General features: G+C 38.8%; 1 protein-coding gene across 5 annotated transcripts in view; it reads right to left on the bottom strand.

Moving 5' to 3' along the window:
* The window catches only part of CEP350 (centrosomal protein 350), a 67055-nt gene extending 51281 nt beyond the window's left edge, over positions 1-15774 (bottom strand). For all 5 annotated transcript variants that reach the window (XM_009275879.1, XM_019471163.1, XM_019471165.1 and 2 more), the window contains exons 1-8: positions 15693-15774; positions 14009-14052; positions 12942-13056; positions 12039-12171; positions 8577-9193; positions 7932-8042; positions 4006-4119; positions 817-960 (exon numbers count right to left, since the gene is read on the bottom strand). In XM_009275879.1, the coding sequence (XP_009274154.1) occupies positions 817-960; positions 4006-4119; positions 7932-8042; positions 8577-9193; positions 12039-12171; positions 12942-13056; positions 14009-14052; positions 15693-15768 (1354 nt within the window). In that variant the 5' untranslated portion in view covers positions 15769-15774. The remainder of the gene's footprint in view (positions 1-816; positions 961-4005; positions 4120-7931; positions 8043-8576; positions 9194-12038; positions 12172-12941; positions 13057-14008; positions 14053-15692) is intronic.
* Positions 15775-26578: the final 10804 nt, after the last annotated feature.

The following is a 26578-nucleotide window of genomic DNA, read 5'->3' as shown; positions in this document are numbered from 1 at the left end:
GAGCAATTGCATCATGCATCACTTGCTTTATATATTCTTTTATTATTATTACTATTTTATTTTAATTATTAAACTGTTCTTATCTCAACCCACGAGTTTTCTCACTTTTACTCTTCCGATTCTCTCCCCCATCCCACTGGGAGTGGGGAGTGAGGGAGCGGCTATGTGGTGCTCAGCCGCCAGCTGAGGTTAAACCACAACACAGGCATAAGAAGCACAGCAGCTACCACCATCCCTTACTCGCCCTGTCTGAGATTCTGGATAAATTCTGAAAAGGGCTGGTGGAGGAATCAATGAAGATTCATGATGCGCATGGATGACACTATATAGTGTCTGGAAGAACCACAATTGCGGTAAAACAGGGATGCCCAACCACAGCTTACATATTATATGCAGCACATCTGGAAAATTTGTCTGTCCTGTGGACCACTGCTAGCCATTCCTTTCCCCACTAGCTTCAAGAGACAAAGACAGATTGCAGGTGATCCATTTTTTCGGTTGCAACCTATTTCCCATCTTTTCCAAAGCTCCTGAGCACCTTCACAGCATGTACTGCCCCTCAAGTCACATGCGCAGGGCAGGCTTCCCATGACACCAAGAAAAGTTCATAATCCACCCAGGAAGAGAAGTTATGCATCCCAACCATGGATGTGAGCAAAATTCTCCCCCCTCGAATCCCAGGTTAAAAATAGGAGTTATATTACTAAGAAACTGATTACATTCTATCTCAGAAGTCTACTTTATTCTGCAGACATGCAATGTTACATAATGAATTAAGTAAACTGAAAAAAGTTCAGTGATAAAAGTACAACTTACCAGACTTGGCAGCTCTCTCTCGTCCTGTTCTGTCACTAGATACAGCTCTTCTGTCCTGTTCTATTCTGGGAGCTGGACCCAGTATCTTTTTTACTAGTTTTTGTCCCTCCCGCCAGGAGGATGCACTTATTACATAGTTTCCACCTGCACAGTAAGTAATAAATAGAAGTCAAGCACTAGATGGATTTTTCAACATATCAAAAAAGTATTTATTGCAACCATTAATCGTTTCTATACCATTTAGTTCTGCATAAGTGGTATGGCTGCAGTTACACAAAATAGTCATAACAGTGATGTACCATGAAGGCACTCAACAGCTGAATCACACAACTATCAGTGTTTCATGCCTACGCATAACACAATGTAAAAATCCAACACATACTGTAGCACATTAAAGCCCTACAAAAACTGATTTAAAAAAAGAAAAAAAGGGTTATACAGGTCTAAAACCTATAAGCAAGTGTTACTGGTGGAGAAGGGAAATATTTGTAGAGGACCGAGAAGAAGCTGTTCATCTCCACTTAAATAAGGAAAATAAGAAAAAAAGATAAAAGGATCTAAAATGTTGTAATAATAAGAACAAAAATAAAGGTGGGAGATAAAAAACAATTCATCTGCATATTAAAAGAATATTAGCTGATATTCTAGTCTTCTGAGGAGGTTAAAAAGTACCAAGCAGTAGTTGTTCTACACCAATGCTAACTCACTGTCCTAGTTGGGATTTCTGTACCATGACTGAAAATAGTTAAGATATAACCCTATTAGTTGATACTTAATTCAAGAACAGACTACCTTGCAGGTGACAGAAACCCAACCAAAATGTTATTAGTATTATTTTATCATCTTACATATAATTAAGTGATAAAAACTGGGTATGGTGGCATCTTTACCGAATATTGGTTAGACTAAATGCTAGGTTTATTCAACTCACCTTTCATCCCACTAACTTCCAATATTATTAATCATTTTTTTTTTAAATAATGACCTTAAAGAGCTTTGGAGAAAAGCAGCATATAAAAAAGAAAAGTATTAATAATCTAATTCAGACCATTTAGCAGTATTTTATTGCTAGAAAAGTACCTAACTTGAATAGCCAATTTGCATTTGATTTCTAACCATTCAATTTCAGCTTCTACCTCTGACAGCACTGCCTAAACAAACCCAGGCACTGCAGCATGAACACAACACAGCCAAACAAAAAGGGATTGTACTCTGGGCCCAACAGGACTTTGAAGACCTGGTACCAAAGCAACTTCAAGCGAAATCCAGGACAGCAGACCAGGAGTGTTTTCGTAATCCCAGTCCTCAATACCCACCTCCTTTCTTTTCTTTTTATTATTTTAAACCAGAAGGAGGAAACCCATTCAGTCAGAAGTCTGTAGCCCACTATTCATTCATTTACTAACAGTACTCCGTGCTTGCATTGTAAATTATCCAAGTATTTTATAAATCTGTCACTTGAAACATGTCACTACAAGCCTCTTTGAAACAGACGTATCAACCAATGGGGTTCTCTTGCTGAACTCACTGTTCTCAATTACTTCTGCGTGTGTTTAAAAAGGCAGTGTAAAATCTCACATTCCATTTCAAGTCAGCTGTTTGAACTAAAACACACTAATGGAGCAGAACATGAGCTGGGGCTATTTATAGCCTTGGCTATGTTAAGCAGTTTCTTATTGCTATGACTGGAGGAGGACGGACTGTCAGGGATATGCTACTTAGATCTGGTTCTTATCTTCTAGGGATTTCAGGCCATCATTCTCCTCACATTTAATCCATTACGGAGAATAACCATTGCCATTAAAACTTGCAGCAATCTATGTGCTCCTCCCTCACTTGGAACTGTCACAAATATGTAAGTTAGTTTAGTATAGTTCCTTAATTATGAATTGATCAGCATAGGAAGGAGCAAATCCTTACTTATCACTTACTTTTAACTATTAGCATTCATTACCACATAATATTCACATGCAGCTTCATGATTTACAGCATGCCGAAGCGCATATTCACTCCATAAAAAACCCTTTGTAATAATTTTTTAAAGCAGCTTTTTTTCTTCAACAAAGTGTTTACCAATTATGGGTCACTGTACGTAAGGAGAAATATAAAACCTTAAAAAGTGCAAGAGATGCCTAACCTCGCATGTATTTAAAGAAAAAAAAAATTGCTCTGTAGTGTAATTGGAGTCATAACTACTTAATTTGTATGAAAATTAAAACCAAATACGAAGCAGATGTGGAAGTCTTCCTAATTCTTTTGCTACACGCAATATCAAAGATTAACATTACTGGAAAACTAAGAAGCACTGACAGAATTCCACATGTAGTTAATTTCATATATAAGGCACTGCTCTACAGTAAGGTGCTTGCATCATCTTCTCTAAATACTTTAATATTATTTAATAGACAGTGGACCTGTCAGACAACAGTGAAAATAAAATTCTTAATTGGTAAAAGAAATAAACATTCCTTTATAAATATCAAGATTTGTAAGACTTGTCAGGGAATATGTTTTTACATTCTTTCACTAACTGAAAAAGCCAGGAATGGGTCAAGACAGAACTGAAGGTGCAGAACAGCAACAACTTGACACAGGATGTAGAAGAACAACAGACAGAAGAGCCAGAAGGACATCTTGTTCTCTGCTTCCCCATTGAGAAATCATACAAGAGAACAGCTTTCACTGCAGCCCCTCCTCACGGAGCAGGGCAACTCGGCAAGTCGCGCTGGCACTGATTTTAATACCACCTCCATTCCTCCTCACAGCTTTATTCACTGAGCTGTAGGTCAGGCACTAACCAGCTTCAACACAAGCAAAACAGAAGCAGGATCCAGAACAGAGCTATTGCTACTTTTTGTCTGTGTTAGCCTGACAGATACGTAAAGATACAAAAAACCCCCCCCCCCCCAAGAAACACACACCCTTCAGCAGTTTCCATAAGGTGCACACAGCAAGTGGAAAGGCAGAAAATTAAAATAAACCAAAAAAAGCGTGCACAGCCAACCAACCAACAGCAAAAACATACACATCCCCAGTGCAGCATACAGTCTACAAACACATTACAACAGCATTGTTGCACATCTGAGAAGACTTTGAAAGCAATACACTTTAATTTTTCTTTATTTCTCGAGATAAAACTCATCTCTGAAGGACATGCGACAGTCTTCCCTCTACAGTAGAGCTAGTCACCTTGTTTGGACTCTGGACTCGACAACCGTGTCAGTTTTTGCACTTTCCGCACTGGTCTGGTTGCTTTTCTCTCTTTGTTTCTCTCACTAGGTTTTCCTTTCACTGTTGAATCCTCTAAAAACAAACAAAAGCTGTTAAGTGATATCCCACAGGAAAGAGCATAGAATAACAAGCTTGCTCCAACATTTACCTTGAAATAACGGAACTCAGAGAAACACAATAAAATTCACTGACTCTCCCACTTTATATACTGAGAACAATTACTGCCAGTCCAGCATTTTAAAATCCTCATAGCATGAAAATTTTGAATCAAGTGCTGTTTACCTACGCACTGGAACACAGCGAAGCCACAGCAACACCGTAATAGATCTTTACAAAGTTCATTTTCAATTTTAAAAGAAATGTTGACAGTTTGACAGGAGCAGTTGTTGGTTCTCTTCTACTATAGATATTAGATTTTACAGTATTAATGTTCCACAAGAACACGTAGATCCTTCACTCCTGAAACACGCGGGCTGCTGCTTCCACATTAACACATGACAGCACATTCACTCGTTGCCTCCATGCTGGAGCATGTAAGACAGGATACCCATGCACTCTACTTTCTGCAAAACTTGTCGCAGAATTCACCCAGTGATGCGGAACTACTCTGTATCACTTAAGCCCTCATTTACAACACAATTAGGTTTCAGGCTTTAGAGATGCCAGGAACACTTACCAAAGATAAAAGTCATATTTTATCATGTTTTCACATTAGGGCAAAGAACAAAAAGGAAACCTGAGATGTGGCTCAATCACCACCCCACTAAGTGGGCTTCCCAGCTGCCTAAGGTACAAAGCAGAGACGAGCATTGCTCAAGAAGGACAGGCAAGATGTATACTCAGTCTCAGCAGTCTACACTGGACATTTTCAAAGATTTGTTAAAGCACTTTAGTTTACATGCCTTGAAGATGCTCTTTTCTTAATCCCAAAAGTGAACTGTAGATAAGGAACTCCATGGCCACTATTACCACTGTTCTCCTGTTCCTCTTCTATGAAGAATGTGATCAGACAACCTAAAACAACCAGGATGCAACCCCCTCCATGGATAGATCTGAAGCTTTTTTTAGATGCCAATACTAACTTTTACAGCCCCTAATTTCAGCTGAATCCACTCTCTGATGGATGCCCACATGAAATATGAGAGACAGAACAACAGGTCATATTAAAGGATGTGGGAATGGAATTTTAAGAGTCTTTCTCCCCCTTAATATCCTTTCCTCACAAATTTTCCAGTTGTCTTTGAAGCTGACAACAAGTGCAGGGAAGACAGAATCAATGCATCAAGTACCAGAGGCCTCAGTGACTGCTTTTGCAGAAATCTAGCTTGCGTCCTCACCTCTTTCAGTGGCAAACAGTTCCTTCCCAATACCAGGAAACCACAGGCTGCTTCCCACTCGCTCTATTCATATTACAGCAATTTTGTTCTGCTAAGGCCAATCCCCAACATCTTTAAGACACAATTACTGGAAGCCTGGGGTCCATACAATATCCTTTAGCCTAACTGCTAAACCAAGATAAAGACATTCTGTATGGTCTACGCTTACATGGAAAAACCTCATTGCAGTAAAGAACAATGCTTCTGTAAATATTAGAGATCTTATAGCTTATTTTAGCACTAGAGAGCATGGAACAGTTTTGATACAACTGACTGTACACACCCAATACTCCACATGCTGTAACTCTAATACAGAATCAACACATGGATAGATAATCTTGACAACCTAAAAATACATTTACAGTCTATATTATGTGCAGCATCAGCATTTGATTACTTGGAATCAGCTATTCAATATAATCTTTTCAGGTCAGAAAGGAGACACGTTCCACGACAGCTGTTCTATGCAGGGCATCAGGACAGGCATATGGCTGAACACACACACAGCTCCTTCCTTTTGTAGGCAGAAGTCCACTGAACACATGATCCAAATGCCTTTTTAATTGGACCTCTTCAACGAAACTTTTCAAAAATTTGGATTTCTAGAGAGACCTCATGAATCATTCATATTATGCTTGTCAAAACTAAAAAAAAAAATGCTAGTGTAGATGAAAAGTCTTTAGAGATTTGGCATTAAATGCATGGACTGATGCTGAAGAGTATTTGCAAAACAATTTTATTGAAAAGAAGCTGCTGTCCTTTCTGAACTTTTTTTTGAGTGATTCCAGAAAAATTCCTCAGTGCCTTGTCAAGCTGTACAAGTAAAAGAATCTAGCTATTTCCATCCCAGCCACTACACTGTCAACATACAAAGAGGTTTACAATCTCATCACATTTCCTCCAGTCTTAAATAAGTTTTGACTAATGAGAAAAATTATTTTTAATATGTAATAAACAAACTCTTAAGCTGCAAAAGTAGAGGTTCTCAGGGGATTTTATTTTCCATTCCCTTCTGTTTTATTCATCCGATCTCTTCCCCCTCCCCCAACTCAAGTCAGTCAAAAGCAATTCAACCTTACAGCGTTCCACTGTAACCAGCCTAGCAAATCAAAAAGCACACCTGGGCATCCTACCCTGTATCACCCAGAGAAAAGAGCTGCCAACGGTACTGCAGTTTTTCAGAGTGAAAAATTAATAAAGATTGGGTCTTGGAGCAGTAAATTTGAAAACATAAAGCGTGTATTACAGTTTTGGTCTTTTAGCAGCGTAACTGTCAAGCAAATATACAGCATTTTTTTATCATCTTTGCTCATATTTTTAAGCATCAGAATATTGTGTTGCTAAATGAGTTCGTCACCCAAAATAGACCTTTTTTCCTGTGCTGCCACTTTGCAACAATGATACTTAATGTTTTTCAAAAGACCATTAAGCAAAGAGGAATGACTAGCAGTTTTCTAAGCTTTTAGCATTCAACATTCTCTCCTACACCTTCATGTGGAATAAACCCCAAAGGTAACGTTCTGTTAATTTACCACTGCAGAGTTACATAGTCTCCCCTCCCATATCCTATCCAAGTCTTACAATAATGATGGGAAAATACTTGTAGAGCAAATAAAATCTAGATTTAAAAGGTTTCTTAAACCTTCTTCTGGTCTACCTGTTCTTCCACTCCTCAGGGAATCCAGGGAAGACCTCTAAAAAAGTCCTTGTGTACAAAACTCTGGAACATAAATTTCTCCAAGAACTTCACGACTTGGATTATTCTGATATAAAGCAATAAAGTTCTACAAGTTCAGAGATATTAAACCAACCTAATGCTATATAATCTCACCTCCACCACACACACATACCCCTTTTACTGCAGGCTACCTACTGCATTTTAAATAAGTATTCCCAGAGACTTTCCACAGCAGATGCCCCCCATCTCCCCTTTAGCTACCTACATGTTCCAACTAAACCACTAACAATTCCCAAAGCAGCTTCAGGACTGACAATTTGTTAACACCATACTGAAGGAAGTAGAATTCAGGCTTCAACATACGGTGTACAAATCACTTTAACAGTGTTAAAGATGGCAAAAAAATACCAAAATTGTTCCCATGACATAACTACAGGTTTCATCAAAACCAAGAAGTGGTTTGGTTTTGTCCTTTTAAACAGGAAATTGCATTCATTCACGCAAACATGTATGAAGAAGCTACAAAATTAAACAAAAATTGTTCTAATGAAGACTTCTTTTTTTAATTCCTGTTTCAAAGAAAAGTCATAATTTGATTCTTTTCAGTATTGATTTTCTATTAAAAGTATTTTAATGACAGAATGGGAAGAAGGATTTTTTCTTCCATTTTAGTGTTCGGCAAGTTACTCCTCCTGTGGAGAGAAGTCCAATATATTCAACACTCATTGCTTCAATTTTTTGTTTCCATGACTGTGTAGACTTGTATAAAATAAATTTCTCTGCCTCTAAGAGAAGGTTGTGTGGCTTAATCCATTCAGTTTGTGTCTCACCTGTTAACTGGAGTGCTATATCTCTATACAGCTCCCGACTAATGTGAAATTCTTGCTCATGCCAGATCTTTCCATCTGGAGTGCGAATCTTTGTTTCAGCAGGATTGAAACCTGAAAGTAAACAATTTAAGAGTTTAAAATAACTGTATAAAATGTAAATAAAGCTTTTTCAGGGTGGAAGGGGTGGGAAACTGCCAAGTAAGAAAGGAACTACTTGAATTTCTAATGCTAAATTAGAAGAAAGCAATATACCAGTCTGCCGCTTGCTCACAGTTGAAAAACAGTGGACTGGATGAAGAAAAGATTATTAAAGATGCGAAATGCTTTCTCAATCAATACAATGTTACTAACCTCTGGAACCATAAAAAAATATCAAAATAAACCCAAGCATTAATACAGTGAGCTTCTTTTTCATAGTAATTTGTAAGAAGAGACAGGAAGAATTTCAAAAGAATCCACAATTTTGTAAATTGGCAAGAATTTATTTTCTTTCTTGTCTATATCTGTGATCAAACCATGCTACCCACTGCCGTATTGCCAAACACAGCTATGAGTCATGTTCATGCTTTGACGTGTTGCTCAGTGAACTGAACTCTGCTCCTTCACCAGGTATAACCAACAGGGAGGGATTCTGCACCTCCGTACCTCTGTATGATGGAGCAGCAGGTGCAGCTGCCACTTTCCTGACTTTGGGAGTCACCACATTCTCCGCATTTGTGATCACGACAGGTTGCTCAGCATATCCCGAGTGCTGTCCTCTGCCACCTAGCTCTTCAGAATGCTCCCACTGCTTTCGAATCCGCTCCTTCAGTTTCTCCAACTTAGCATCATGCTGCCGCCGTTTCAAGATTTCCAGCCTATGAGCACTAGAAGTGCTTGTGGCAGAAGGGGAAGACACTTTCAGTTCACTGTCCTGGGATGCGTTACTCTGAGAAGTTTTAGTGCTACTCTCATCTCCTCTGGAGCCACTAGTTTTTTCCTCTTCCAATCTTGGAGGTGTTGCAACTTTAAGAAATGCCTCATTATTCTGCAAGGCATCAATTGCTGGTCGGTCATTCAAATACCTAACAATGGTCTCATCTGCAGCAGAAGAACATGGGCTTTCAAAATCTCTGCTGTGTAGATCCTGTTCATCTCCGTCATGTATCATACGGCCTGTTATTTCAGTCTTCCCTTCTGCTTCACTGAGGTCCAAACTAGAGAGCAGTTGCTTGGTCTCAAGTTGGCTAGAACTGTGATAAGCCAGAGAACTATATGTATCCCTGATGTAATAGAAGGAAAAAGAAAGTCACCATCAGAAACACAACTGTAGGACCTTCCAACCCAGCAATCAGCACGTTCATTAACTAAAGAATGACTTCCCATACCTTGTCTCCACTTTAAAGGCAAGTTCTTTTAAAGTTTGATCACCATATATTTAACAGTGCAAGTCTGACGAAACTGAAAGAGGTTTCTGTTCAAAATTTAATTTTCTGCACTCTCTAGCTGAACAGGACTATATATAAAGATGAGGAGCTGAAATTAGGGCATGTAGAAAAATAAGCAAGCAGTAATGAATGTCACCCTTCAATTTAAAAAATAAAGCTTTAAATAAAAAACAAGTGTAAAACTTAAATGAGAAGCATCATTAGGATATGTTCTCTAAAACAAAGCAATGCACATATGCACAGTTCCTAGAGAGCATATTCATTAGCTGAGAAAACAAATAAATTGTACCAAAAACCCCTGCCCTGTATTTGAGCATTGAAAAGGCAAGCCCCTATCAAGAACTTCAGAGTAAACTGGCTATATTGCAACAAGTGTAAAGCTTACTGAGAGATCAGGAATTCAACAAACTAAGGATCTCTCAGCATTTTTTTCACAGAAAAAACATACTCCACATTTGAAGAGACTCATGGTACATATGTTGTTAGGACAAAAAGTATTTAATATTTTTACCGATGAGGGGCTAAAGATGTGAAAATCTGGCACCTAAGCTAGCTGGCTTGCTTCTTCAACACGCGTGTTTACAGAATTCATTTAAGCCAGGTGTCCTGGTTTTGGCTGGGATAGAGTTAATTTTCCTCCTACTAGCTGGCATAGTGCTGTGTTTTGGATTTAGCATGAGAATATGTGATAACACACTGATGTTTTAGTTGTTGCTAAGCGGTGCTTATACTAGGTCAAGGACTTTTCAGCTTCTCATACTGCCCTGCCAGCGGGGAGGCTGGAGGTGCAAAAGAAGCTGGGAGGGGGCACAGCCAGGACAGCTGACCCAAACTGGCCAAAGGGATATTCCATACCATGTGACGTCATGCTCAGTACATAAACTGGGGGGAGCTGGCCGGGGACCAACGATTGCTGCTTGAGGATGGGCTGGGCGTCAGTCAGCAGGTGGTCAGCGGTTGCATCGCTTTGTTTTCCTGGGTTTTGTTTCTCTTTTTGTTGTTTTCCTTTTCATTACAATTTATTATTATTAATATAATATTTCAATCATTAAACTGTTCTTATCTCAACTCACGAGTTTTCTTACTTTTGCCCGTCCGATTCTCTCCCCCATCCCATCGGGGGGAGTAAGCGAGCGGTTGTGTGGTGCTCAGTTGCCAAGAGGGGTTAAACCACGACACCAGGTCATAACACCGTACTTGTGGAATTGTCTACCTCTCTTTCTCTAGTAGCACACTTCTGTCATGCAGTGTAGTAATCATTACCAATCAACATAAAAGTTGAGTGGTTTAATTGCACAGAATTTCACCAGAAGTATATTTATACATACACGCGCACATTGATTGTTCTATCCATTATTCTGTTTTTTGTTTTCCTATGCACACTTTAAGCATAGGCTACAGGCTGTTCTCAGAGAAGGAGTAACGTGTTAATGTAGCAGCTCTGATGTTAATCCCCGAATTAATCCCCCCCAATGCCACAGTCTTCTTACTGTAAGAAAGCTATTATTTTCAATTTAATATAATGGCATGAGTCTAGCCGCTCTCGTTTTCCTCTTTTCCCTGAAGTCTGTTAAATTTACTACACGTTTTTAAAACGAATAACTGATGTATGTTATTCCAGATAGGGTAGACACAGAGCTATTCAATTAACAAAACGGACCCAAGATTACACAACTGATCCACATCAGCCTCCCATGCCACAAAGAACCACCACCTCACAGTTGACATGAGAAGTGGAAAAGGAAACCAAAACTTAGATGTTAGGATAACAATTATTAATAGAGATATAGTGGAATTAAAAAAAATACCACTGTCCCAGCTCCACTCTATAATCAGTCAACAGCAATTTGACTTCACTGGGAGAACATTTAGAAAAAAATGCTAAGTATGTGTTAGAATCCAGTGAAAAACTATTACCAACCCAACCAAGCTATTCATCAGGGATAACGCCTGTGCAAAGAACACACACTGCTTATAAAACACAAGGAATCGAACAAGGTATGGTAAAGGTCTTCTAGGCTCTGATATTACAGTAAGTTATAACTAGTTTATTTCTGCTGCAGGTTCTCTTTCTTTTTGAAAGCTTTTGAGGCATCTTATATTCACTACAGTACTTCACATAGGCTAGGAAAAACAGGCTTTCCGTATTTTCCTTCATTCCTCACACCCCACCATGTTCTATGGCCTGCAATATTATGCGCCACTTTTTCTCATTGATACAGCTGTTCTTATTTGGGTTTCTCACACACACAAAAACTTAATGCATCTTTAGTACTAGATGTTCTTGCTCTACACTGTCTTATGGTAATACATTTGGAAACATGTGCTGAAGAACTAATGAAACACAGTTGGAAAGGCATGAGGAAATAGTCTTTTTGATCCTTATTACTGAAACTAAATACCTATCAAACCTATCAGGCCACTGAGGCCACAGCCACATCAACTTGATCATATGGCCTCATTTCAACACATTTGACTTTAAACTTATATTCACTGAACAAGAAATAAATTTGTAACATTTTTTAATAAGGAAGACACTTCCATCCAACACCACATGCTGCTCATGTGGGTGGGTGAGGGGAGGAAGCAAATCAATTTTTGAGTTGTCAAAAACATCACTATGAGCTTAATTCTGACCTTAGCATATTTTTCTTTAATAGTCAACTGTCCCAGCACTAACCTGTATGAAGCCAATGGTTCACGAAATTCCACACAATTGCTTTTTTTCACATTGCTTTCAAGAGTGGTCGCTCGAAGAGGGCTGCGTGAGGACTTCTCCTTGCTTGATTTGTTTTGACTGGAGGACCGGGAAGCTGAAGCAGAAACCAAAGAATCCTCTATGTACCTATCTCTCCAGAAAGAGAAAGCTCTTGGGACTGAATGATTAAGAACAGTTTTTCTTGGGTTCGAGCAGCACTCCAAAAGAGCATTTAAAGTACTCCCTCTCTTTTTCAACAAGCTGATTTCAACAACTAGGAGCAAGGTGGTAAGTGCTTGAAACAATGATCATATTTAAAGAGAGAGATAATAATGCTTAAACATTAATTATAAGTAATTAAATGTGTGAAAGTTGATTGTGTTGCCACTAGAGGTCGATCTGCCTGTTCTTCTCCAGTGCCACACTACCAGAATGCTCTAAATAGTTCATATTTAAAATGAGAGCTTATTTCTTATAAGCAAACACTCTCCTTAAATGAAATAAAGGAAGGATCAGATTTAGCATTCTGTCAGGGTGTAACAGTTGACAAACATTAAAAAATATAAAAAGCTAGTCCAGCGTAACCATAGGCATATACAATTGTTAGCCAAAACCCCCACAAAAACACCGTATCAGAATGGGATAAGCAGTGCTCACGCACAGCGTGGGGAAAGTCCTGTCACTCCCTCTAGCCAGGTGACTATGATAGCACACTTTCTTTCCTAAGCTAAGGGAAGAAAACATTAGGTTCTCATGGGCAATTAGAGTTTCATGAATAAAGATCATTAGCAGGAGACAACTTGGGGGCAGGGAGGTGAAATCAAGTTTTCCCAGAATGCAGTGGCTTTACCCTGCCTTACATGCTATGTCCTCAACAATACATACCCTTTCTACTTATTTTCCTGCTAGCACTAGCAGAGGGCTTCTTGGCATCCATGACAGAATCGAATACGGCCGTGCTGGTGGGAGCTATTTCCAATTTGTTCTCTATATGACGTAGCTAGAATTTGAAGATAATGCAAATTAGAATATTGTTTTCAATTTTTAAGCTACGGGGTTTTTCCCCTAACGCGACAAATTTTTCCTCATTTTCATAAAGAATAAAACTGCAGGCAAAAGCAACTTCACAAGGCTCATGTTGCAAAACTGTATAGCCTTACAGCCAGAAACTACGTAAGATTATTAAGATTTGCTTAAAAAGATTATCTAAATTACGTTTTGTTGCACAGTTTTGTTTCCATAAGTAGGCTGTTGTGAAGAAATTAATAATAAGATGCCATTCAGAGTCTTAATGCTTGGCCTGAATGAAATATTAATTCCACTTGGAATAAACTCTATAATACTCTTTTCAAAACAGAGCACGATACAAGATTCCACATGTAAAACCCCACACTGATGCTCAGCTATTAAAAGAGAGAGAGACGAGGCTATGGGAAAGAGTTGAATTTCCCGAAAACCCAAGCTGTTTGGCTTCACTGAAGCCAGGATTTAGAAACTAGTGTGATATCTTAAGCACCTAAGTTAAGTTCCCACAGGAAGACAGCAATTCCAATGCTCAAAGATGGAAAATTATGAAATACACTGGTGTTGCCCCAGTTTCTGACAGGTTTGGGTAAGCAGGGGAGAGCTATTTTTTCAAGTTTTCAGAAAAATGAGAAGTCGCCACTTTCTTAAATAGAAAGGTAGTATTACACTCAAAAATTAGCAGGTATCACTATACTCAATACTAAGCTTGCTGTGGCAAAAATTTCTTCTACTGTGTGTGGAAAACATTTTCCAAGTTACAACAATGTTCAACATGCGTGCACTCCAACTGCTTGCCCTATTTTCAACTTGTTTAACAGACAATCACTGAGCAAAATAATACTTTAGTTAAAGCTTTTGTAGCCATTAACTGATTTGAAAAGGAGTAAGGGAAAAAAAAAATTAAAAAAAAAAAAATCAGTACTTACAGCAGCCTTAGTCTGAGAAAAAGTAGCCCATGCTGCAGTTAGATCTTACAGGGCAGAAACAAAGAAATAAATTTCTCATTAGTACATGGAAAACAATGAAATAAAATGTTGCTTCAAAACAATTTTCATAGGCTCACTAATCAAGTTCTTTTAATGACTCAATTCCAGCCTGTAAATCTCCTCTGAGAGGCTGCTATCAGTCAAGACTCATCCTAACAGAGCAATAAAATATTTAATGTAAAGTTTAACGAGTTCACTAAGTTAGGTTGAAAGCATTATTACACTTGAAATGAAATCTACCACGTTATAGAAGATGTTTATAAGATAAAATAAAGCTGGTTATCTACCCCAACACAAATATCTTACGTTTTTCCATTACACTATAGTTTAACTACTTTTTTTTCCTTCCATTTTCTTCTTCAGTAAACTAAGCACAGATACATGGTCAACTGAAAGACTCTACTCAAAAACCAAGCTTTGAACGCATGAACTTTGAATAGTAATCTTTTTGAACTGTACACCCTACAAACAAAATAGAAGCAATGTTTGCGAAGAACAAGCAGGAGGCACTAATCAACTTCAGCCTTTTAATCTAAACAGATAGCACATGCTCTATGCGCAATCCAGTTCAGTAGGATGCAGTAGTATTTTCCTCTAAAAATATTTACTTCCTCAGTTCCCCTCTTCTTTTGGTTTCTAATGGTTTTCTTCTAATCTAATGGTTTACACAACGCAACATCCAAAACCTTAATGTGCATCAGAACCATGGAGAGTAGTAGTATTAGAGTTTAAAAAAAAAAAAAAATCTTTTCCTTATAGTAAAAAAGCTGTCAATTTAATTTCAGGTAAGATGCAACAACACAAAGGAAGAGGGTTAAGGAAATAACATAGAAACAGCTTTGCTTTGACTTCAAAAGATGGTGCTTCACGTCTACAGAACACCTCAGTTTCACAAGGTACGTAATTTTAAAAGAAACTGAACATATCGCAGGAAACAATCAGCAATAATGTCCTCTTACAGATAAAATAATAATCTGTCTCTATGTTTAAAAACTTCTGGAGTCCAGTTTTGTCATAGTGGAGATCATAAGACTGATCTTGAACCACAGACTTAACATGCAACTCAGCTGGCTCTACAGACTAGAGCTTTCTTCCTCTCAGGGATGCACTGTAATTTTTTTTTTTTTTTTTTTTGCCCCCTCCTTTCCTAAATTAGAGTAATCATGACAGTAAAAAGCTAACAGGATTTCTCCAGTTCAGGGAGACAAAAGTGCTGCAAGTCATCTTAGTGGTAATGTACTACTGTTATTCAAGGGTCTTTAGCCCTTTACCACTTTGGAACTGAGCAAGAGTCAGGAGCAACTGCCTCTCAGGCACTTCTTTCAAGAGTCCCCAATTTCTGCTCCTCCTCTACAGCATTAAAAAAAAAAAAAAAAAAAATATCTGTGTCTGTGCCATCTTGGCAACCAAATCATAGGCTGGCAATTCCTAATGCAGATCAGCAAATACTCTGCAGATCAGAGGACGAAACTGCTATCTCTGCAGAAAGGAAGCCATATAACACATGGTCTTAGCTTCCAAATTGAGGCAGGAAAATGCTTTCTATAAAAACTCCCCAAAGTTTTGAACAACTCATGATAAAACATCTTCCAAAACAAGGCAATAAAACAGAAAAAATCCATACCTCTGGTAGAATCCTTGTTTTGGTTATGCCTCGGGTTTTGTAGAGGCACCTCATTCGACTTGTTGCTCCACATCATGTCAATTTATCTACAAAAAAAATGCTCACATAAGAATCAAAAAGATATAAAGTAAGAACAAATGTATCTTATGCTAAAGAGAACAACCTTGATCACTATGATGAACGTTCACCTCATACAATGATTTCAAACTCACATCATGAACAAAATCAGAAAATCAGCACCAAATCACAAATGCATTTACAGCTTGCAGTTGTTCAGAAACCACGTAATTCTGTGGATAAAGAAGGGTTTGCTTCTGTTCTTGTTTTATTTGCTACAAAGAAGAGTGAACTTGATAAAAGGAAACCCAGAGGTCATGCAATTTAGATCATAGTAGTAAGTATTCCAGCAAGCCTGAAGATGACCACACTGAAATACTGCGTATGAAGGGGTAACAGAGGCAGCACTACATGGCTTGAACCTATAAAGGTTTGGCGAAAATACCTAATTCCACCAATGACAGATCAATGTGTCAACTATCTCTGTTAAAGGAAAAGGCAGAACAGAACTGTGCAGCAGGACACTACAGCCAGGAAAAAAAGACAAGACTGGAGCTGCCATTGTTTTCCTGTGAACTTCAAAGGCAAGACTCCTAGTGAATCTAAAAAAGCGTGAACCCCTCTGAGTAACAAACCAGGCAGCCACTATCACCAGAGGAGTTTTTAATAAAGGAGAGGGGGCGGGGGGGGGGGGACGGCGCCAATTCAGGAAAGATAATTTTTAAAAGAAAAGGCAGGTAATTTATGCAAATAGTTATTTCTCATTACTTTCATTGCAAAAGATGGGCTGTCATAGGTAGAGCTGTAACAGACTTTAAAGAAGTGCTATATAAGAAAAAAAAGTAAGTTTAAGAGATCTAAGAGGAGCTCATACAGCCAACAAGAACTCTCGATTAGTCAGTACTGCCGCTACCCTCTCACCAAGCACCTCCCATCTGGTGGCACATGCTTACTGAGCTGTCTTCACAACAGACTGAGGACATTTCTGTCATGGAAAGAAAAAATTAGGTGACCAGAGAATTCATACAGGAAGTTCTGGACCTCTGAAAGAGTCATAAATGCACATTTTCCTCTCTCTTCCCTCATACACTCCCAGATAGAATTTTTCTTATTTTCTTAATTTCGGAAAATTTCTTTTGCTTTCACTTCCCTACATAGTGTGCCACATAAAAGGGCATTCAAATATAAAGGTCATTCTTCTGATAAAAAGTGACCGAACATCTGACAAAACTAACACTGTGTACTACTTACTGGAACAGATCATTCCCTGTATATTTTGTGACAAGGATTTTTATTGTGTATGGTTTTAAGGATACCCCCAGTGATCAACAGTGAAGCTTGGTCCTCACATTCAGTCATATAGCTTGTATTTATAGCAGTAAGTTATCCCACAAAACTATTCTTATGCCCCAAGAAAGACTATCAGTAATAAGAACACAGGTCTTCAAAAGACCTTTAGTTCTGCCTTTCTTTAAAGAATCCAAATAAATGTTAGAAAGAGTGTGGAAAAGGTATGTGAGCTTATATATGTAGGTACAGAAACACACACATACACACGCATTAGTGAAGTCTGCAATAATGCAGAAATTCTAGAAAGAAGTGGGGGGTGTTTTATTTTTTTTAACTATCTAGTTATGGGCAGCGAGCCAAGTGAAGTTAGAAAATTCTGCTTCTAGCACAGGTGCTGCAGAGCTCATTCATGCAGAACCACAGCTTTGGGCCTCATGTCATTCATGCTGTAAATCATAACACTGCCCTGCCCTGGAAATCATCTAATCGATCTTCTCCATTACTGGAGCAAAGAGATGTTGCGCTAGAAAAGTAGAAAACAAATATTAATAAAAATGGGGGAATTCTCCATAAGGAACCAATTTTGAGAGCTGCTGGAAATGTCATATCATACCATTATCAGTTTCTTGCCCAAACATAAACATAACAAAACCTACTCAATATGTAAATTTAGCATAAGAGAACTTCTGGACAAGCAACCATTTCTTAAGGGATTAAGTATCCCTCTTCATGTAATTGCTTGGGATTTATTCTTATCATTAGAATTACTAGTATAGATAGGAGAACTTAGTCAGGGACTAGAATTGTTCTCATTATTATATATACACAAATCTATAGAGTTCATTTTATGATGCCCCTGTGAATGTAGTATTGTAATATACTCTATATATTCCCCAACTCTCTACAAAAAGTACCAGATTAATTAAAAAAGTTTGAAATTGCTTGTTATACCTTTCATCCTGACACTCAAGTAAAAGCTGTCAGTCCTTTGCCTGAGCTGAACAGAACACAAGTCAGACAAACAGTGAACACACTTTTGAGAACACCTTAGTTCTACTAATAACTCACAGATGTGTGCTGACGATCACTAATGGTCAATAATTCTGTCTCAATGCCTTGGTTCAAAAGTACATGATGCCCCTCTATAAAAGGCCACTCAACCTCTCCTCCTTTCTGTACAAGCTGGGAAGTAATCACAAAGCATCCCTCTGTATTTCTCCTAATAAATACCTGCAGTGCCAGCCCCAAGTGTACAATATGACTCCTACTAGCTTCAGTGCAGCCAGCTGAGATCCACCAAGCAGTTTTGCTTAACTCAGGTTGCTGCTGTTTGAAAAAAAGACACGTAAGAACTGAGCATTCTGGAGCTGTCTACAGTTTCAGGAAGCCAACACTGCAGTAGCTTTCAGTCGCGATACAATCTTCATAACTATAACTTCGTTTGGGTTTTAGATGCCCCTCTCCCCCTGCTTTGGAAGGGTGGGAGAAATTTATCAGCTTTTCAAAACCTACCTACTAATCACGTTGATTCCCACCAACCTTTGAATTCCTACAGATTAATAGAATAACTTCTTTCTATTGTCACAGTTTACGTGAATAAGCAGCACCCTACACAAAACAAGTAGTTGTATAATTCAATACCCTGCCTCTGCAAGAAGTTAAACCAGACAGAGAAGACACTTTAATGCTATCAAGAGTACACTAGGGGGTTGGGGAGAAAAAAGAAATAAATTAAGACACAGTTGCCATGTCTATTTATAGGATTTGCATGCAGGGTAGTGGACCGGTTAAACACTAAAATACACTGAAATTAATACTGACTAGAAAATACTACTATACTAAAAAATTATGCAGTTTAAATTATATTTGAAAACATATTTTACATCAACACAAAAGTTGTCTCAATGTCACATGAAAAACTTTAAGAAGAAACACACTGTAAAAATTACATTCCGAAATGACTGCTTCAAAAAGATTTTTTTTTTTTAAACTAAATAATCTGTCACTATTTAATACAGAGTTTAAAGGAAGGGGGTACAAAAAGCAGCTTAACAGATGAAATGCCAAAGAACTACTGAGGAGACAGCAGTGATGGCAAAACGTTATCCGCAGGTTGGATAACACTATGAGGATCTTAAAAGTTTATTGAAAAAAGGTGGAAGACTGCAGAATCAGCAGAACTGATCTCCTAGTTATTTGGTTGTTCACTAGTAGATACAGACATCCTACACAGGTTCATTAAAGTTTGGTTTGCCAAGCCTTGTCTTGGGTTAACGATTAAAATACAAATACCATTGTGTTCTGACATTTCAATCCCACATAAAATGCCCATCTCATTCTCTACTCATCTGTCCAAGACAAAAAAAAAAAAAAAAAAAAGTACACAAAAGAAGGCACAGCAGAATTGCTGTAGATAAGGACCTAAGTGTAAAGTACCAAGAAAAGGACATACTCCGAACTCCTGGAAGAAACTGGGGAAAAAGGGGGGGCCCCCCCCCCCCCCCCCCAGACTCTTCCATGAACACTGTTCCTACGGGAAGACACTGAAAAGGACTGACAGATCAGAAAGAGCATGAGATCAGAAAGAGCATGAGAAGGCACCAGAAAGGAGGAAATGGAAACTAAGAGAAAAAACACTGCCAAATAAAAAAGACGAGAAACGAGCACTAAATTTACTCCCAAACATACCAAGGATGGCATTGAAAGGTACAACAGATAACAAAATAACAAGTCAACATGGTAAGGGGACAGCATTTTGAAAGGAGCAGGAGATATGAAAGTAGAATATGCTTAGCAAAGGTACACAAAAATGTCAAGAAATGAAAAACAGAACTGGGAAAAAAGAAATGTGGTGAGAGAAGCAGGATATAAAAAGGAAGAGAATGGAGAAAGACAGGAAGGAGAGAAAAATTGAATGAACTTTTGAAGAATCAGCACAGAGAGCAGCAAAAAGGAAGAAAGTGGCATATTGGTCCAATTGTAAAGCTTTTCAAGCACCCTCAGTGTGATTTTTTTTCTTAGCAGCACAACCTTGATAAGAAAAGGAAAGAGGAAACTCAGAAGCCATGGCACTGAAACAAGGAAACGGGAGAGGAAACTGAATCATACAGACTCAGAGAAGGCAGAGAATGTGAGCAAGAGATCACTTATTTTCACTAACATTTCATGGTTATGCAAAAAAAAAACCAAACCCAACAACCCAGTATGCATACAGAACAGTATTCCTCAACACTTTGTTTCTTATAAAAACACAAGGGATACCAAATGAAAGGGATACCACAAAAGAAAAGATGAAGCTTTGCTAAGAGTAGGGAAAGAAACAAATTTAATATTGACTTCTATGGGATATTCATAAATGTTTAATCCCCAAGTGGCAGGTTTTGCTACAAACTGGGTATACAGTGCATGAGGCCAGCACTTCACACAGTTTAAGCTACAATAAGGCAGCAGTGCCAATAAAAGAAGCCATCTTTTCCTTTCTTTATGCCTTGGTCTCTCTTGCCTTATCCAGGCAGAAAGTCAATGGGATTATGTGGTAAAGCAAAGTGGACTGGGAATCTGGTAAGGTCTGAAAGTAGCTTTTTTGTTCTTTTTGCTTTATTAGTTTTAGCTATGTTGTACCATAAGCTACAACCTCCGTGCAAGCAGAAGGAGAAGGAATGGAAGAATCGGGGAACAGCCGGATGAGTCCCAGTCCTGTACTAGCTGCTGTCATGGTATCATAACCTACAGTCGTTCCCCAAGAGCAAATACCTGAAGCTGCTATTGCCTTTACCTCAAGGAGAGTGAGCAGGACTGAGGAAAACAAGAACCATTCCCATCACCTTCTTACCAGTGGAGATACCACCGGAGCTCAAGGGCACCACGGGAGTCTATACACCCTGCTCCAGTGTGTCCCACTGCACCCACGCCTCGCACAGCACAGACAGCTTGTCCATGGGGGAAATGGGCACAAAGACATATAAAAGGTTTTAGGGATGTTTTTTCCTGTTTACAAAAATATTTTAAGTTTCCATGTACAAATAATTGAAAGTTGACTTCTGAATCCTGAAGATCCTCTGGAGCTCGTGTCTGTGCAGCTACAGTTCTGCATTACTGGCAATAACAGACACACACAGGTGGACAGACACAATCAGACCTAGTAGAGCAAACTATTTTTCTGAGCCAGCCCACTGAAAGTGATGGAATTTCTATTTAAAGATGCCAGAAACACTTTCCACGTCTCCTCAAATACCACCGAATACAATTTATGATGATATGCTTGAGTCTGGAATACCAATACCTTTACCTATTCATTCTTCTGGAATCCCGAGCTTTTACCATACTGCATTATCCCATTTAAATGAGAGCTAAAAACATCCACAATACGTTGTTCTAAGACTTCTTTTTTTGTTATGTTTATGGGCTTTTTAAGTGGTTTTTTGATACAAGCGTAAAATACCTTTTTTTTTTTGGCCTTAATACATTTTCAGAAAACTCTGTCTCTCAAAGCAATTAGATGCAGGTGATTTACTGACCTTGCTCAAGACTGAGGACAATTTCCAGTGCAACAAACAAATGTACGACGAATTTGTCAAAAAAGCGCCACATCTCCAGAATCTATAGCTGACTCTGCAGAATCAGACGGGTCCTACCCCCACCTTCTTTCAATGCTCATTTATATAATAAGCCTTCAAATGAAATGTATTTCAGGGGCAAAGGTTCTGAAAGGAAGTTAATATTCAAAAATCCAAGTACAACTCCAACTGCTCAATGCTTCACAGACACAAACTTCATCTTAACACTTCTCCACCATAACATGTCAAGTCTGTAATCTCTGCTTTGCTCCTCCAAAATTACTTCTGCTACAAAATTGGGTATTTTTCTTCTCATGATTTTTAAGTGGCGCTGAGCTAAAGAGTCAATGGGTTCAAACTATTCAGAGTGCCTTCATAGGTAGTGTTGTTGGTATTTAATCTGACTGGCTGCTAATACTATTCGACTTGGAAATATTTTACCAGTCCAGATTGCACTGCACCTCATGAGCGAGGTTGTATGAAATGACGATGGACACAAGCTGTATGTAAAGCTGATACAAGAAAAAGCTGGAAGTAACAAACACCAACAATGCCCAAGGAGCTTGTGAATGTTAGCTGCTCTGAGTAAAATTTTAGATAATATTCAGTATTTTGTCTTGTAGTGCAAACAGTAAATATACCAGAAGAACTCACATTCCAATCATTATGACTTTGGAAAATAATAATTAAAACCAAAAAAGCTTCAAAAGTAAAAGAAATATACCAATAAAATTTGACCTGTCTTAAGCTGGAAAAACATAAAAAAGCTTTTAGGGATATTAAGGTAGTAAAAAAAGAAAAAAAGAGCAATCGATACACCACACACTTGCAGACAGAAAAGCAGTAAAGAATTTCAAAGCACATGTCACTACCTCTAACTGTTAACCAGGAAGATAAATGACATCAACAGTCATATATCCATCAAATATCAGAAAATATAGTAGAAAAATACAAATATGTTTCAAGAGCTCTAAGATTAAATCACTGGCATCAGTCAGCTACTAAATTTGCATCCAAACTATAGTGAAGATTTTTCTACAAATGAAACGTTACTGAATCTGATTCTCTCCAACTATATGCTGAGGATGGACATTTACAACGCACTTCTGGTATGAGAAGACATGGCAACTTGCACAAGCATCCCTGCCTCATCACAAGGGATGTAAAAGTGATGAAAAAAAAATGGCACTAAAAATGGATTAGCAGTTTTACCGAAAGTAAAATGCATTGAATGTCTTACTCTGCTGCATCACATGCTAGGAGGTACTCTGAGGAAATCTATTGAAATGAATGTTGTGACAGCTAGCTTAACTTGATTCATTGTTCGTGAAGAAATCAGAGTACAAAGGCACAGAGAATGCATCCATTTATTAAGGAGATGCACACGAGGGTTTGCCTATCCATTCAGAAGTTCTGCATTTTCTTTCACTTCAAAGATCTTTGCATTTATGACAGAAAAGAAAATAAACAACATGCCCTAGTTTCAAGAACGAATAAAATACTCCTGCATTTGTTTCCTTTGCCTTCATAACAAGAGTTCACTCGTCCCATCTCCAGTTACTAGAAACTGCACATTAGAAGATTTCAATTCTTGCAGCCCATAATAAATCCATTCAGCAGAATATGCTCCAATTCTTCAACAAGTCCTGTCTTTGAAAGGCCAGCATCCGCTATCCTTCATCTCACAAGGAACGCTCCACTGTGAGGGAGTCTTCTTAGAACTGACAGGCAATCCTCTTGGTCAAGTCCAAGAACCAGACCTGCCAATTTTGAGATTCTGAGACAACAGCTTTCAACTGCTCAACAATACCAAGGACACATGAGCAGAACAGCAACTTCATGTGCAGCTGTGTCAACTGCAGACTGATCACTATTTTCTTTCAAAGTGGAATAAAGTGCATGAAAACTTAAGGGAAAATGTTCCAAATGTCACTTTCTGAAGTTTCATGCCTTTGCTCTGAAATTGCATTCAGAAGTAGTGTCTGAAAAATGTCTCAGTAACAACATGAGACGTCAAAAAACCCCCACCCCAAAACCCCATGACAAGCTGAACAGTGACCACCAGCGCTGTCTCTGACCTGGCATTACAAGGACTGATACCAGGACTCTGCCGAGAACACTTTTTTTTGAACTAGCTAAAAACAGCAATAAAATATTTTCTCATACTTAAATAATTCCATCCCATTAAATGCTTGAAGTGCCTAAACCCTGAATCCAGACTTTTCTGTTTCAGTATGACAATTCCACCCAACGTATTTGCTATTAGCAAACATAAGACATCATGTTAATATGACTGGAAAATATCAGAGAAAAATGTAACTGTTTTTTAAACTTCTACACTCTTTTGCCATGGATCGGACTTAGTGTGAAATTCTGCCCTTAGTGAGGAGTGTTCTTACGAAGATAAAACATAGCCAGAATTTCTGTTAGCGTTCAGTAAGTTTCAACTGACCTAGTATAATTGATTAGTTAATTTATTTGCTCTGTTCTTCCTCCAGTATATTGACAAAGGTTTCAGACTTACACATACAATTAATTTTATTTTCAATCGAGTAGTCCATTAAAGTCTATTATATAATTAGCACAATGATACACATATATCTTCCGAGCACTTACATCTATGGGTAAGTTTTACACTCAGACATTCTGATCCAGCCACATGCCTAATATATTAACTGTACTGGGAAAGTTTTCTCTTTGCACTCAACTACCAAAACCCTTCTGTTATCACTATTATACCACTATACCTGTTCTCATATTTGTTTGAATAGCATGAATTATATTAGTTTAAGTACATCAGTAGCACAGTTCAAACAGCACTACTGTACTGATAAAAAAGTCACACTCCTGATGTAAATTTCTAAGGTAGAGTTGAGCAGATTTAGCAATTTGACAGTGATGAAGGAATGCATATATTCCTCCCTACCTTCCCTAGCAATCTCGCCACTCCTCTGTGATAGACGCAGTGCTCATCTGACTGCATCACAAGCCAGTTCAACTCACTAACCCAGCAAAAAATTATTCACTTTTTCTTTTTTTGTTGGGTTAGTTTTCTACCAGTTTATCAAACTGAATCAGGTTGCTGCACAGTCAATGCCAAAACTGGTCAAAGTGGGGGAAAAGAAGCAGCAGCAAAACATCATGCTCCCTCACCTTACATTGTGCAGCTTCTCCTAACTGCCATGGATACATATATAGATATATAAAATAGATCTAGCACTATGTGCACTAACACTCCTGATTTCAAACACATGATGTTAATAGGACTAGTGCCTCATCTGGGCACACTAAAGTCAATGAGACTAATCACATTAATGGCTTTCTGCACAAGCGTGCTTGATACAACATAAGTTTCTAGCAGAAACGAGCAGTATGTCTGGTAGAGGGGTGCAAGGAGATGCAGAAAAATCATTATACCCGAGTCAACAAAACCTTTAGAGTAGAAGTGAATTCCAAGATTAGACTCTTAGCCATTTAAGGGAGGCTTTTACTATGGTGGCACAAATCGCTGATGAAGTTATTTCAAGACATGAAAGACACTGTCCACACTGGGACTGTTATACCTGTAAAGTCTTCCCAGTGGTACAGTGGCAAACTTCAGCTATGCACCAGCTCAGCAAAACAAATTCATGTAAACAAAACTTTTTATAGTTTTAAAATCATGGGGTTTTCAGTTATCACCACACCTAGGCTAGGGAGTCTACCAGAAGATCTACACCAATCAGCAATATAATTTCTGCAGTACCTTGGCCCCTTGTAGAAACGTGTCATTGCTACATAAATTAAGTTGCTTTATTTACTGGATGCAGCATACCTTTTCTGAAGGTAGCATCACTCACAGAAACTGAAGCCTTCAATAGTTTACAGTGTTTGCGTGGCCACACCCTCAGTTGCATTTAATTATCTAAAGCATTACCTAATGAAACTGTTGTAGCAACCAGAACTATACGAAAGAGCAAGCAGTTCACATAACTTAGCCTGCCCATGCAGACAGTCTGACAGAACGTTTCGAGCTCACATGCGAAACAATGAACAAGTGCCCAAGCATCTACAACTCCACACGTTTGCCCCACGAGTACTACACTTTTGGTCGCCATAGACTCTTGAATGAGTTTTGAAGCCTGTACGCTCTGTAGCCCTCTGAAGTAGTTTAAGATGACAAAAATACAGAATTGACTGGTCAAGTTGTAAATTTTCAATTGCAAGACACTGGATCATTCATCTACCCAATGAAGCTATTTGACACATAAACCCCTACATGCACATACGTACACAATGTGCCAGGAGACTCTTGATTGCTGAGATACAGCTTATATCCAAAGACAGAAAGAGATAAACTATTTCAGAAAAACTACATCAACAGTAGGCATTATACCACAGAAAACTGCATCCGCAGAAAACAAGCCACAGTCATACTAGTATAAAAACCTTTATGCCAACAACAGCCCAAATGAATGGCACCAATGAAGTCAGAAAACGCTTGGGGCAGCTGTTACCCAGGGATGTAAGAAGCACTTTAAGCGGGCGGACACTGAGCGATCCCGGTCCTCCTCCCCCAGCCCGGCAAGCCCCAGTCCGAGGGCAGGAAGCCCACAGCACAGGCACAAGCAGAGCGTACATTTAAACTTTAAAAGCGCCGTCACAAGCCTGACCCGGTACAACGGGACGGTTTCCGAGGGGAGCGGGGGCCAGCCGTGCTCCGCCCGGCCCGCCCGGGCTGGAGAAGCAGCTCGGGAGGCGGACAGCGAGCCGGAGCCAGCACAGCTCCGCAGAAACACCCGGTTTCGGCAGTTTTCCCATACAAGGCAAAAGGCAACAGTGAAACTAGAGCTCCCCTACCCTCTCCCTTCCTCCGCTACCCCCTGATACAATAAGCAGCAGAAAACAAATTAAAACTAGAAGAAGAAAGAGACTTAACGGGTAAGACGGGTAAAGCAGAAGACGTGGGAGCCCGGCGGCGGCACCAGCAAAGGCCGAGCCAAG

This window comes from Aptenodytes forsteri, unplaced genomic scaffold (genome assembly GCF_000699145.1).
Source record: "Aptenodytes forsteri isolate BGI_AS27 unplaced genomic scaffold, ASM69914v1 Scaffold289, whole genome shotgun sequence".
Classification (NCBI taxonomy): Eukaryota; Metazoa; Chordata; class Aves; order Sphenisciformes; family Spheniscidae; genus Aptenodytes; species Aptenodytes forsteri.
This window is presented reverse-complemented; position numbering and strand designations above follow the sequence as displayed.